This window comes from Mustela nigripes, chromosome 5, assembly GCF_022355385.1.
Source record: "Mustela nigripes isolate SB6536 chromosome 5, MUSNIG.SB6536, whole genome shotgun sequence".
Lineage (NCBI taxonomy): Eukaryota > Metazoa > Chordata > Mammalia > Carnivora > Mustelidae > Mustela > Mustela nigripes.
The window spans coordinates 62,276,058-62,290,931 of NC_081561.1; the positions used below are offsets into that span (position 1 = coordinate 62,276,058).

At 41.8% G+C, this 14,874-nt stretch overlaps 1 protein-coding gene across 1 annotated transcript; it reads left to right on the forward strand.

The window, feature by feature from the left end:
• Nucleotides 1-286: 286 nt before the first annotated feature.
• TREML1 (triggering receptor expressed on myeloid cells like 1) lies at nucleotides 287-4,943 on the forward strand. The gene is made up of 6 exons (XM_059399095.1): nucleotides 287-381; nucleotides 578-910; nucleotides 2,894-3,005; nucleotides 3,402-3,487; nucleotides 3,990-4,042; nucleotides 4,401-4,943. Exons 1-6 carry the CDS (start codon nucleotides 339-341, stop codon nucleotides 4,710-4,712), a joined length of 939 nt encoding a protein of 312 aa, XP_059255078.1. The 5' UTR covers nucleotides 287-338; the 3' UTR covers nucleotides 4,713-4,943.
• The last annotated feature ends 9,931 nt before the right edge of the window (nucleotides 4,944-14,874 follow it).

The following is a 14,874-nucleotide window of genomic DNA, read 5'->3' on the forward strand; positions in this document are numbered from 1 at the left end:
TTTCCCTCTCTCTCTGTTGCTTTCCAGTTATCACAGTCCTCCTCTCACCTCATTCCTTAGCCAGGACCCAGGAGCCCGGGTTCTGCCTGTCCTTGGGCCTTCTCACCCTGCCTTGCCCACCCCTACTGGCCCTCATGGTCAAGTTGCCAAGCACTGAACCAACCAGGCTTCTGAAAGTCACCTTATCCCCACCCATGGAGGGGCCCCCAGCGCCTGCCTCCCACCCCATGGCCACTGAGGGTCCCACGTGACTGTCTGAGGCAGACGTTTCCTGCTTCCTGGGGAATGCTGTGTCAGTGGCCAGGCGAGCCCCAGAGCCAACATCTGCCTGACCCGCCATGGGCCCCAACCTGCTACTGCTGCTGCTCCTGGGACTGGCAGGTAAGGTTAGAAGGAGCTGCACCCTGGGCCCCCATACTGCACTCCAGGCCCAGGAATAACTGGCATTATTGTGGCAATAGTAACTTTTGTAGGGCCCAGAAGGTGGACTTTCCGTCCCTGTGCCCCTGTGGCAGTGGGTGGACTGGAAAGTTTCCCCAGCTCCTGCCCAGTCTTCCCACATCCTTTCCTTCCCTAGGCCAGGGCTCCATGGTCACCCTCCCAGAGGTGCTGCAGGCCCCCGTGGGGGGCTCCATTCTGGTGCAGTGCCACTACCGGCTTCAGGACATCAAGGCTCGGAAGGTGTGGTGCCGCTTCTTGCCAGAGGGGTGCCAGCCCTTGGTGTCCTCCACTGTGGATCGCAGAGCTCCGGGTGGCGGACGCATGTTTCTCACCGACCTGGGGGGTGGCCTGCTCCAGGTGGAGATGATTACCCTGCAGGAGGAGGATGCAGGCGAGTATGGCTGCGTGGTGGAGGGGGCCACAGGGCCCCAGACGGTGCACAGAGTCGCTCTGGACGTGCTCCCTCCAGGTGAGTTATCCTAGGCTGGCCATTGCCCTTCCCCGCCTCCACCTGCACCTCTTGGGGGATGGGGGCCCTTAGCAGGGGAGGAATTGGGAGGAGATATTTTTGACTGCTCCCCAGGGACCGGAAACCAAACTGGGTGAGCAGTCTGAGATAAAACAGCCAGACAGTGGGTCCCTCCCCCCTCCCATGCTAGTGGGTTTCTCCATTGGAAGGCATATCCTCCTTCCTCACCCATGGCCTTGGCCTCCTCATCCAGCATTTTCAACATACTTAATGCTATATTTTTCCTCTAAGAAATGTTTTAAAGGAAGTATTAATTGGCATATCAACCTGGAATTCATTTTTTAAATCTTCCTGTTTATTACTCCTGTTATAATGGGTTTGATGGCTTAAAATTATTGAATCCGTATTTTATTTAATTTTATGTCTTCACTGAGCATATAGTATGTGCCCCACCTCTAAGCAGGGTGCGTTCGGTGCCTGAATTACTCCCAGCTCATTTTGTTTTAAAAATGAGGAAAATGTCACTAATAGATTATCAGTATTGTCAACCCTATTTTGAGTCTAGAAAGTACTTTCTTTCGATAGGCTGCAGTTTTCTCTGATAGGCTACATACAATGTTCCAAGGTCTAAGCATTTATTAAAAGACAATTTTAAAGTAGAAGAAGGAATTTTCCTGAAAAGTTGGATGTTATAAGAAAAAAAATGTTCTGGAGGGAAAATGGCCAGCTGCCTGTAGAAGTAGAGACTGTTACAATCTTTCTCTTGTGGATGATAGGTCCTCCTTTCATTTTTAGGTCCTCCCTTCTCATGTAATTTGTGCCCAACCCCCAAGCCATGAAATGAAGAAAGGCGTTTTTCCTTTTCTTGGTTCCCCCCCACCATTTGCTAATTATTAGTGTAGACTAAGTTGTCATTAGTATCCCTCTCATCTCTGGTCCATGATTGTTAGTTCATACTGTAAATATGTTCCTGGTGGTCTTTGTCATCCTCTGTCCTCCTCCTTCCTTGACACTCTAAGGTCTAATAGCTCCAACTTGTAGGATGGGATGGGGCAGGTGCTGGGACCCCAACCGCTGTAGAGGATAGATGCTCTGGCCAGCCAGCGGAGCGTGGCTTTCAAGGAGGGTATGGGTGGCTTAGTAGGCATCAGGAGGGCAGGTCACATGCAGCAAGATGGGAAACACGGCCTCTCCAGATCCTGGTTTGGCTTGAGGTGGGAGATAGGAACCATGAGCCACTGGGAATAAGACCCCTATCCTGAGGGTCTAGAAGGACCGGCCAGGTTCCCAAGACAAATCCTCAGGCCCAGAGAAATCAACCCTGAGTCCCATAGCCAGAGTTGAGTGTGTTGTAAGGACAATAGAAGCCTTGTCACAAAACTAAGACTTGGGCTCTGAGCAAGGCTCCCAGCAAGGGTCTTCTGGCTTTGTGTCACACTAGGGTTGATGCAAGAATTCCTTAGATCCTGAGGGCAGAGCTTTGGATGGGCTCATCCAGCCTGCAGGGTGTCCCATGGCTGCAGGTATATGGAGAAGTCTAGCAGGCTGTGCTGAGGCCCCTTTAGAGACCAACTGATGAGCACCAGGAGCAAGGTTGCCACTGAGTGGCACTCCACAAGAGTGGAGAACCTATTCTGGGGTGGGGTGGGGAGGCAGGCATAGATTACCCAATGGCTGATTCTGCATCGTCTGAGCAGACCAGATAGGCCAGGGGTCTGGAGGAGCAAGGGAAGGAAGGCAGGGGCAAGGGTTGGGATCTGGTGGTGGAGGGGAAGGTGGGTCTGGTCACTAACAGGTAAAGACAGAAAGAGACCATCCCTGATCTCCAGAATTAGGCCCCTAAGGAAGATGTCAAGCCCCATTTGTGTTACTTACTTGGGATCTCTCCTTCCTCAGCCCCACTCCCCCAGTCCCTCAGATCTCAACAGGCCTGTACCCTGCCCTCCATAGTTATATGCTCATTAATATTTCCTTCTGACTCAGCTCCTCGACTGAAAGAGAAGGAGACCTATAAGGCTGGGACTCTGGCTGGTGGCTCCTCCTCAGACACTGTGGGCAGTGCCAGCCCTGCGGAACCCACCCCGGATGCGAAGAGGTACAGATAAGAGCTGTATTCGGTGGCTGGGAAAAGGGTGGTGGTAGGAAGGGGAGTGAGAGATTGTTCAGAGCCCCAGGCTAACTCAAGGGGAAACCTCATGGTTCCTTCCACCCCTGGGGAACCTCTGATCAGACAGGAAGTCAGGCAGACCTGCCTGTGTATCCCAGTTCAGCAATGACCCCTTTATCCTGGTGGTCTTCGGCCAGGATAGCCTGACAATGTGTTTCTCTTCTGCCGTGCTTGAGTCTGTCCTCCTCATTCCATCCCCCAATTCCTCTTCTTGCAACCATGGCTCACCAAGAACAGCACCCTTCTCCACTGCTCTGGAGTTCCTGGTGAGCAGCTTCCTGCCTGGTTCAGTTCTGAGCTCGCCTATCCCTTTATGTCCTTCAGCATCCCCTTGATCTGGGGCGCTGTGGTCCTGCTGAGCCTGCTGGTGGCAGCAGTGGTGCTGTTTGCTGTGATGGCCAAGAGGAAAGGTAGGTAGCCATCCACCAGCCGACCCAGCACAGCCCTGCTGGTAGTGTACCAGCTAGTCTTATACACAATGTCAGACTCTAGGTCTGTGTCCCCTGTAGGTGGGCTTGTCTGAGCTTTAGTAAGGCCCACAGGTCCTAGAATTTCCTAGACGAGGGGTGGACAGGGAGGAGGAGATTCAGTGGGAGCTGTCCTGGTGACAGAGAGGATTTGGACAGGGTGGACAGTGGGATAAACAGGTGACTAGTGGAGGTGAAAGAAGGGTTTTAGGAGAAAGGCTGAGTGTTGAGGCAGGATGAAGGGAGGTGGAAGCAGTCAGTGGGTGGGGAGGCACCTGGCAGGCTGCAGCAGATCTGGGGGGGCAGTGGGGAAAGATATGCTGGTAGGAGTGAGATGAAGGGTCTGGACAAGGAAAGAGCCTTCAGGGACTTCTGAAGGGAGGGAGGAGATGGGCTCTGAGCCAGGATGGGAAGCAGACTATGGTGTCATCCTCTGTCTTCCCAGGAAACAGGCTTGGTGTCCGTGGCCAACCTCAGAGCAGCGGAGTTCGGGGCATGGTAAGAGGCCTCTGCAGGCCCCCAGCCAAATTCCTCTTCCATCTGCCCAGTTCACTGAGAGGTCCCAGGATAGAGGGTGGTGGTGGAGAAAGACTGACACCCAGTCAGGGCCCACATCCTCTTCCTAAATGGTGTAAACTTTGTACCAGTTGTCTTCTACCTTCCCGCCTTGGTATTTCACCCTCCCCAATTTGGGAAGAAAGTTAGGCCTTCAAAATCTTCGAAGGGAATCCCTCTTACCCACCAACATACTCAGGACTTGAGAGATAGACCCAGGGTGATCCTGGGCTTCCCTTTGTGGGAACTGGAGTAGAAGGAGGCATTTTCTCTCTTTCTCACTTGCCTGCTTTTATTACAGGCCTCCTCCTCCGTGGCCCACCACATCAGTAACTCTGGACTGGGACTTGATTTGCCATCGGATGTTCCATATGCTAGGCTCGACTCACCACCTTCCTTTGACAATACCACCTATAGTGTACCTTTTGATCCCCCATCAGAGAAATCCCCACCCCCAGCCCAACCCTCATCTCCCCCTCTGCCTCCTAAGGTACTAATGTGTTCTAAGCCTGTGACATATGCCACAGTCATCTTCCCTGGAAGGGACAAGGGTGGAGGGGCCTCCTGTGAGCCAGCCCAGGATCCACCGAACGGCCAAACGCCACCCAGTTAAGCTGTTCATCCTCCTGCACACTCAAGGAGAGCATCCCCAGAACTCTGTGCATCCAGCCAGCCAGCCCATGCCCTCAACCCTTAGGATATCAGAGAAGCTAGGGACTTTAGATTCTAACCTAATATCTTGGCTTTTCTCACCTGAAGTGAGACTTAAATGTGACTGAGGTGTCTTGGGAATCCCCCATGCTGGTTCCTCTGCCATTCTAACACTGAGTTAAATAAACTCTGAATGGTAATATATGAGCTCTTGATGTTTGAGGGGGAGGAAAGGGCCCGAGTTTGACTATTCCTATGGCATGGGAACTGAAGATTCTGGTCCAGGGTTTGTGTTGCATGATCTCCAGTCTGTTCTGCCAGTAGGGACAAAGTTTCATTCTCTGGTCAGAATACTATGATGGAGTTTGATTCAAGGGACACTAAGAAGCCTTCTTCAGAAGTATTTCCTGCCTTTTTCATGGTACCTAAATTAGAGATCCATTGGCTTTAGTCTAGAAACCTCTTTTGTCTTCTGCTCTGCACCTTGTAAATAGGCGGCATCTTCTGATGTGACAACACATGGGAGGAATGGGATCATGAGTGAAAGGAGACTCAGGACAGATGTGGTAAGAGAGATGGAGCTGAAAAGAAATAGGAGTGATGTTAAGGGAACATACAGAGGGTTGGCAGGGGGTAGGTGAGTGGGTGGATTGGGTAACTGGATGATGGGCATTAAGGAGGGTACTTGAACTAATTTGGGTGTTACCTGTAACCAATGAATCACTAAATTCTATACACTATATGTTAACTAATTTGGGTGTTACATGCAACCAATGAATCACTAAATAATATACTATATGTTAACTACACTGAATTTAAATAAAAAATAAATAAAACAGGAGTAAGATCAGAAACTGAAGTAAATCCCAAGCCTATCCCTTGGCAGGACCAAGGATTTTCAAGTGCCAGGAGATAAAAGACCTCTGCAGACATGTTTATCAGAGCTAGTTCTCAACTGGGTGGACATCTGGTAGCACTGTACTCTTTGGCCTGAAATCTGGAGCCTGGAAAGAGCCCAGTAGAGAAAAGGCATGGCATGGGAAGAAGGGGAATGAATGGTAAAGGTGTGGTCATTGCCAAGTGTAAATGAAAGCTAGTCCAGGCTGTGGGTGGAAGGGCCTTTAAGATGTCTGCCAGGATTTCTTATGAAACTGTTCAGTTTGAAACTATCGGCCCATATTGAGATGAAAGACAAATAGAGAGAAGGGGGTGCTTGGGAAATTATTTATTTTTTTTATAGTCATGGAGAGCTAGGCATAAAGTGTTTTTCACCATCTGGAGAGGCCCTGAGTTTGGTCTAGGTATCCGAGAAAGGACAGGCAGAGCAAGTACCCTGGGCTCCAGCTGGGTAGGCCTAGTGATGCTATTTTCAGGGAGCTCTGGCAGGATGTTCTGAGCTTCCCCTGATAGAGTCTCAGACTGTGACATAACACAAATTTACTTCTGTCCCTTGTGGAGGTGGCAGCTGCCCACCAATCAACTAAGCCCTTATTTTCCCTGGCTAAGATAACTGGGGACTTCCCTGCTGGGGAAGAGAGGCAATGAGGGTAGGGAAGGATAAAATTTAAAAAGAACCCGTCTGGGGAAAAAGTTACTGTGGTCTGAATGTAGTTTGAACTTTTTAGAGCCTGACAGAAGTAAAAGCATATTTAATAATACAAAGGAAAATACTAAGATCAACTGGCTGGTGGAGAAGAGGGAAGGAGGAAAGGGAAATACATTAATTCCATCAATGCTCATGGTAAAAGTCTATGAATACCAAACAGAATCTCTCAGTTATAACTGTAACTTCTGAGATGAAAATACAGATCTTCTAAATTTTATCATAAGAAACATAGGAAAACAAAGCAAATAAAATGCAGGTGACATGACAAGGCCATTGCTTCATATCAGAACCTTTGAATGCAGCTAAAGAAGTTCTCAGAGGAAAAGTCACACCCTCAACAAGAATTAAGCATCTTACTCAAGTTGCTAGTTCATTTTGAAGGAGGAAAATTGTATAATACATAAATAAAAGAGCTTATTCTTTGAAATGAAATGAAATAAAAGAGAGAGTGTTAGCTAACTTACTCAAATAAGAAATAACAAGGGGAAAATAATCACAGATATAAAGACAATGAAAAATCAGAGTATTTTGTGTTCATGGTGTGCCTGGGGTGGGGATAATGAATGTAGAGAAGGCTGAAATAAATTTTTGGGGTGACTGAAATATCTTCTATCATGATAGTGGTAGTGGTATGTGGGTGTATATGTCTGTCAAAACCCATCATTAAAATAGGTGCACTTTCTTGTATGTAAATTACATTTTGATAAAGTTGATTTTTAAAAAATATTTGAAAGACCATGGGGGACTAGTTAAAATAATCTTAGAGAGGAAGATGTTCTTTAAGTTATTATACAAAACTCAGAAGCCATAAAAGAATTCATTGATACATTAAAACAAGAAAAGACTGATATATTTTTCTCCACTAAAAAAGCACAATAAAGATAAAACTCAAAATGAGGAAAAGTTCTGCAACTTATACAAAGGCAGAGACCTCATTTCTCTAACTCCTACAAATCAATTAGAAAACAAATACTTAATAGGATATATACATATAGCTCACAAAACAGGAAATATAAACTTAGTAAAGATGTTTTACTTACTCTAAGGGAAATGCAAATTAAAAGTACATTGAGAACGATTTAAAAGAAAATGGTTGAAGAATTCAGAAAATACTTTCTTTCCCCAAATTTTTATTTAAGTTCTACTTAGTTAATATATAGTGTAATACTGGTTTCAGGAGTAGAATTTAGTGATTCATCATTTACATATAGCACATGGTGCTCATACTAACAAGTGCTTGAACATAACAACTCCTTAAATTCTCTCTTCCAGGGGTGCCTGGATAGCTCGGTTGGTTAAGCATCTCGTTCTTCATTTCAGCTCAGGTCATGATTTCAGGGTTCTGAGACTGAGCTCTGCATTGGGCTCTGCTGAGCATGGAACCTGCTTAAGATTCTCTTTCTCCCCCCCCCCCTGCCCCTACCCTCCCTCTGCTTGCTTTCTTTCTCTATAAAACAATTCTCTGTTCCATAAAAGCAAGAAGAAAACTGGCAAAAATAGCCAGAATCAACTTTTTTAGAACTCTGGAAACCAATGGCTTGCATCAACCCAAAGAATCTTTACTTAAGAAAATTGGCTTTCTCTCCCTGTAGCTCATTTAAAGCACATAAAGCGGTATTCATAAAGTAGCCTTTACATGTCTGTGTTGACAGGCACACAATTTAAGATATAACTTTTATGACATTTATAATACGAAAGAGTGGGCAGGGAATGGAGTTATACAGGATAAAAGTTTTTGTATATTGTTGAAATTAAGCTAGTATAAATAAGAACTGGATTGTTTTAAATTAAAATGTTAATTGTAATCCCTATAGCAAGGAAAAAACCCCTCACAAATATAGTAAAAGAAATGACAAGGGAATTAAAATTAAATTTAAATTGTGTATTTAATATAATGAAAGACAGTGGAGAAAGAGAAGGAAACAAGACATCAGACACGTAGAAAACAAATAATAAGATGGCAGACATAAATCCTATCTTATCAGTAATTACTCTGAATGTAAATAAAATTCCAATTAAAAGGCAGAGATTGGCAGAATGTATTAAAAAAAAACTCATGATCCAACTACATGCTTCCTATAAGAGACAACCTTTAGAATCAAAAACACAACTAGGTTCCAAGTAATAGGATAGAAAAACCTGTATCACGCAAACTAACTAAAGAGAGGTGGGGTGGTTATATGAATTAAGACAAAAGGACATTTTATAATGGTAAAAGAGTAAATCCACCAAGAAGATTTAACAATTATAAATATATATGTACCTACCAACAGCATTTCAAAATACATAAAGCAAAACTGACAGAACTGAAGGGAGAAATAGAAAATAGTAATAACTGTAGACTTCAACATCCCACTTTCAGTAATAGGCAGAACAAGGTAGATAGGTGGAAGATCAGCAAGGAAATGGTAGACATGAACAGCAGTGTAAAAACCAACTAGACTTAATAGACATCTGTAGAACACTCCACTAAACAACAGCAAAATGCAATACACATTCTTCTCAAGTACACATGCGACATTCTCCAGGGAAGACAACATATCTGACCATAAACATATTCTCGATAAATTTAAAAGGACTGAGATCATACAAAGTATGCTTTTTGACTATAAGGGAATGAAATTAGAAATAATAGAAATAAATTTTGGAAACTAACAAATATGTGGAAATTAAACAACACACTTCTAAATAATAAGCGGGTCAAAGAAGAAACCACAAGAGAAGTTATAAATACTTTAAGAGGAATGAATTAAAAAATATAACACAGCAAAACTAAGGGGATTCAGCAAAGTCTGTGCTTAGAGGGAAACTATAGCTGTAAACACTTTATATTAAAAAAAAAAAAAAAAGATCTCAAATCAACAACCTAACTTTCCACCTGAAGAAACTAGAAACAGAAGAGCAGACTAGGGCACCTGAGTGGCTCAGTGGGTTAAGCCACTGCCTTCAGCTCAGGTCATGATCTCAGCGTCCTGGGATCAAGTCCCACATCGGGCTCTCTGCTCAGCAGGGAGCCTGCTTCCCTCTCTCTCTCTCTGCCTGCCTCTCTGTCTACTTGTGATTTCTCTCTGTCAAATAAAAAAAAAAAATCTAAAAAAAAAAAAAAAAAAAAAAAAAAAGAAGAGCAGACTAAACCCAAAGTAAGTGGAAGGAAGGAAATAATAGATTGGAGCAGAAATAAATGAAATAGAGAACATATAAAGGGGAAAATATCAGCAAAACCAAGTATTAGTTCTTTGAAAAGATCCACAAAATTGATAAATCTTAGCTAAGGTTACTTTCTTTGCCAAAAGAACAAGAGAAGACTCATATTACTAAATGAGGAATGAAAGTAGAGGGAGCACTATGGACTTTATGAGACTAGAAGGATTATAAGCAAAATTGTGGACAATCATGTTTCATCAAAATAGATAACCTAGATGAAATGGACAAATTCCTAGAAAGACACAAACTACTTAAAGTGACTCAAAATTAAATAGAAAATCTCAATAGATCTATAACTACTAAAGAGGTTTAATTAATAATCACAAAACTTACCAGACAGAGAAGCCCCGGCCCAGATGATTTCACTGGTGAATTCTACCAAACATTAAAAGAGTTTTAAAACCAATCCTTCACAAGACCTTCCAAAAAATAGAAGAGGCAGGCCCTCATTCTATGAGGACAATTTTACCTCAATTCAAAGACCAGACAAAGAGATTACAAGAGAACTACTGATTAACATCTCTTATGAATACAGATACAAAAATCCTCAACAAAAAATACTAGCTAATAAGCTCTAGCAATAAATAGAAAGGATTATATAACAAGACAAAATGGGATTTATCCCCGGAATGCAAGATAGGTTCTACACATGAAAATCACTAAGACATACCACATTAATAGAAAAAAGGACCAAAACCACATGATCCTTTCAAAAGAGGACAGAAAAAGCATTTGGCAAAATCCAATATGTTATCATGATACAAATGCTCAACAAGCTAGGAAAAGCTGGAAATTTCCTCATAGATGACAGGGCATCTACAAAACACTCACAGGTAACATCATACCTAAAGGTGTAAAACTAAAAGCTTTGTCCCTAGGACTGAGAACAAGACAAAGATGTCCACTCTTGCCACTTTCATTCAATACTATAGGTTCTTGAGAGAGTAATTAGGCAAGAAAAAGAAACAAGAATCATCCAGATTGTAAAGGAAAAAGTAAAACTATTTCTATTTGTAGATGACATGATCTTGAATATACAAAATCCTAAGGAATCCACACATACACAAAAAAAAAAAATCCAACAACCCCAGAGCTAATAAATGAGTTTAGCAGTTCCAGAATACAAAATCAATATACAAAAATCAGTTCTATTTCTATGAACTAGCAGTGAACAACTCAAAAATGAAATTAAGGGGCACCTGGGTGGCTCAGTGGGTTAAGCCGCTGCCTTCGGTTCAGGTCATGATCTCAGGGTCCTGGGATCGAGCCCCACATCGGGCTTTCTGCTCAGCAGGTAGCCTGCTTCCCTTCCTCTCTCTCTGCCCGCCTCTCTGCCTACTTGTGATTTCTCACTGTCAAATATATAAATAAAATATTTTTTTAAAAATGAAATTAAGAAAACAACTCCATTACAACAGAGTAAGGATAATAAAATATTTAGGCACAAATTTAACAAAAAATTTCAAGACCTCTACACTGAAAACTATAAAACACTGAAAGAAATTTAAAAAGACCTAAATATGTCTGATCTATTTTCATGAATCAGAAAACTTAATATTGTTAAGATAGCAATTCTTCCTCAATTTACTTACAGATTCAACTCAATCCCTGTCAAAATGACAGCTGCCCTTTTTGTAGAAATTGACAAGCTGATCCTGAAAGTCATATAGAAATGCAAAGGTCCCTGAATAGCTAAAACAATCTTGAAAAATAATAATACAATTAGAGGACTCATATTCCTGATTTTAAAAGTTACTATAACACTACAACAATCAAGATGGTTTGTACTGGCATAAGGACAGACACATAGAACAATGGGACAGAACTGAGAGTTCAGAAGTAGACCCAAACATCTAACAAAACCATACATTAAAAAGAGTATCATTTAAGTGGGGGAGAAGAATAGTCTTTTTTTAACAAATAGTGTTGAGACAAGTAGATATCCACATGCAAAGAATGAATCTGGAAACTTAGCTCATACTATATGCAAAAATTAACTCAAAATGAATCAAAGATCTAAAAGAGCTAAAACCATATAAAACCTAGGGAAAAAAACCAGAAGCATAAACCTTTGCAATTTTTAAGATATAACACTTAAAGTGCAAGCAACCAAAAAACAAAACCCAGACAGATTATACTTCATGAAAAGATAACACTTTTGTGCTCCAAAATGATACTGTCATGAAAGTGAAAAGACAATTCACAGAATGAGAGTAAATATGTGTAAATCAAATCTGATAAGGGTCTAGTACTAGAATATATCTTTAAAAGCTTCACAATAAAAATATATGTAACCCCATAAAAAATGGGCAGAAGATTCCAAAAGACATTTCTCCAAGAAGACTGACAAGTGGTCAATAGGCTCATAAAAATGCTCAACATCATTAGTCATAAAGGAAATGCAAATCACCACCACAATGAGATACCATTTCATACTCACTAGAATGCCTATATCAAAAAAAGAAGCAGGGATGCCTGGGTGGCTCAATTGAGCATTCTCCTGGTTTCATCTCAGGTCATGATCTTAGGATCATAATATCAAGCTCTGCATTGGGGTCCAGGATCAGTGTGGAGTCTGCCTGAGATTTTCTCTATCCCTTTGCCTCTGCCCCTCAACCTGCTTATGCTCTCGCTCTCTCTCTCCCTTTCTCAAAATATATAAATAAAATCTTTTAAAAAGAGAATAACAAGTGCTGGTGAGGTGAGGATGTGGAAAACTGGTATCTTCACATACTGCAGATAGGACGTAAAATGGTACAGCTACTTTGGAAAAATAGTTTGACAGTTCCTTAAAAAGGTAGAAATAGAGTTTCTGTATAACCCAAATTCCATTCCTAGGCATATACCCAAGATAACTGAAAATATATGTTCATACAAGAGCTTGCACACAAATGTTTATAGCAGTATTATTCATAATAGTCAAATAGAGGAAACAACCCATGTATAAGCTGGTGTGAATGGATAAATGACATGTGGTATATCCATACAACGGAATGTTATCCAACCATAAAAAGGAATGCTACAATGCGGACCAACCTTGAAAAGATTGTGCTAGGTAGAAGAAGTCAGACATAAAAGGCATATATTATGATTCCATTTATATGAAATGTCCAGAAAAGGCAGGTCTATAGAGACAGAAGGAAGGAACTGGGTAGGGACTACTAATGGGCTACTAGATTGAGTTCCCTTTGGGGTGATAAAAATGTTCTGGAATTAGTTAGTGATATGGTTGCACAACTTTGCGATCTACTAAAAGCCACTTGAATTGTGTATCTTTTTAAATGGTGAAGTCTATCTCAATTTTAAAAATTGCCAAAAGGAAAACAAATGGCAAAGAAAGAAAGGAAAAAGGAAAAAGAAAAAGTCATACTACCTAGTATGACTAGGTAGTGTCTTTGTGGGAACCACGGGTGCAGTAAATATACAATATTGCTTGCATGTGCACAGATGATTTTGCAAGGATGCACAAGGAAGTGGTAACACAGATCAGCTCTGGGGAGGGGAATTGGTGTCTGGAGGACAGGAATGGGAAAGACTTTCATTGTTAGACACTTTTGTTCCTTCTGAATTTTGTGCCACATAAATGTATAATCTATATTTAAACATAAAAATTAAATTGGTAATAATAGCTAATACTTATTGAGTGCTTATTTTGTGCCAGGTACTGTTCTAAGTGTTTTATATTTATGTTATCTGCATGATGATGTTCTTTTATTCTGTTTTCATCCTCATTTATAGAAAGGGAAACTGAAGCATAAAAAAGATGAATTATATGCTAGAATTAACATAGTTAGTAAGTAGCAGAGTTAGAATTTGAACCCAGGCTGTCTGGCTCCAGAGTCCTTGTTCTTTACCACTAGTCTGTATTGCCTCTCAGAAATTAAAGGAGGGGGAGAAATTAAAAGAAGGGGAGGATGTGAGAGAAGGACAAAGGAAGAAGAGGTAAGAGACAGAGGAATGGAAGAGGGAGTAGGATGGCAGTAGAGGGAGTGGAGGGAAGGTAACAAGAGGACAGGGGTAAAGGGACTGTGATGGAGAGGGGGAGCAGGGATATACAGACCAGACAGCATGATTAAAATGCCAAGTACAGGGTTCCTTTTCCCAAACACTTCCCTGCCTGTCCTTAAAGTTCTGATGGTCATTTGAATATAATATTGAAGACTGGGTATGGGATAGCTTACCATAGGCTAGGTCCTATGAAAGCTTCTATAGCCTAGTGCAAAACTCTGGAATCAAATTTAAATTAGAATCCCAGCTCCACCATTTTGTGGCTGTGTTTTCTGGAATAAGATCTTTCTAAGCTTCAGTTTCTTCATCTGTAATATGGAGATAATAAAAGTACTTGCTTCACAGAGTTGATTGAAGGATTTAAAGAATGTATTTTGAGCACTCAGGCTGGCACAGAGTAAGTGAACAATAAATGGTAGCTCTCATAACATTATTTAACAGGCTCCATGAACACTAGATGATTGAATTGTAAAGTATAAGAAATTAGTAGGAAGATCTGGCTCTGTGTAAGAAAGGCCATCAAATGGATAAAAGTACAAAGGTAGCGGCTCTAGAAAGGGAGAATAAAAAGAGAGCTAGAGTCATATACACCTTGGCAGTTTCAGTTTCACATGGGAATCCTCACGTCATAAAGTGTAAAAGAGAAATGGAATCCCACAGCCCTATGCACCTCTCAAAAGAGTCCTTGACTTCTTAGGAGCCCATTACTACATCCTTGCCAAGAGATCATCAAAGCACTCATAATGCTGGCTTTCCATAAATAAACACAGCCTCTGTATTAGGGCTGTGTTTTCCATCTGCTAATGGATGTCGCCTTATGTAAGAAGCAATCAGTTCATCTCAAAGCCTCCCAGGCCTCCAGTCTACTGCTGGTTCTAATTTCTGTCTCAGTTGTGCCAATGACTGTTAAGAGTTAAGAAAGAGATATCTAAGTTTCATGCTTCAGAAACATAGGCTTTTATTTTGACAAAGCTAAAGATAGTGATGACCATAAAAGGCTAGTATATTGAATATGAACACTATACAGTATCTTAAAAAGGAGAACTTGGGTCATTTCTTTGTGTCATATACAGCAAGAGAACCATGGTCCCTTCAGATAATTTTTTTTAACATACATATTCTTGAATTTCTTCATCCTTATTCTCCTTGACATCAGACACTCTGTCAAATCCTGAAAGCAGGAGCAGAAACAATATCATAAGCCCCAAAGAATGTCCTCAGCAATTATGAACCTAACTTATGGCCCTAGAAAAGGAGGAGATTTTCCAGCCCTGAGGTAAGGAACTCTATTCTTTCCTCTTTTTCT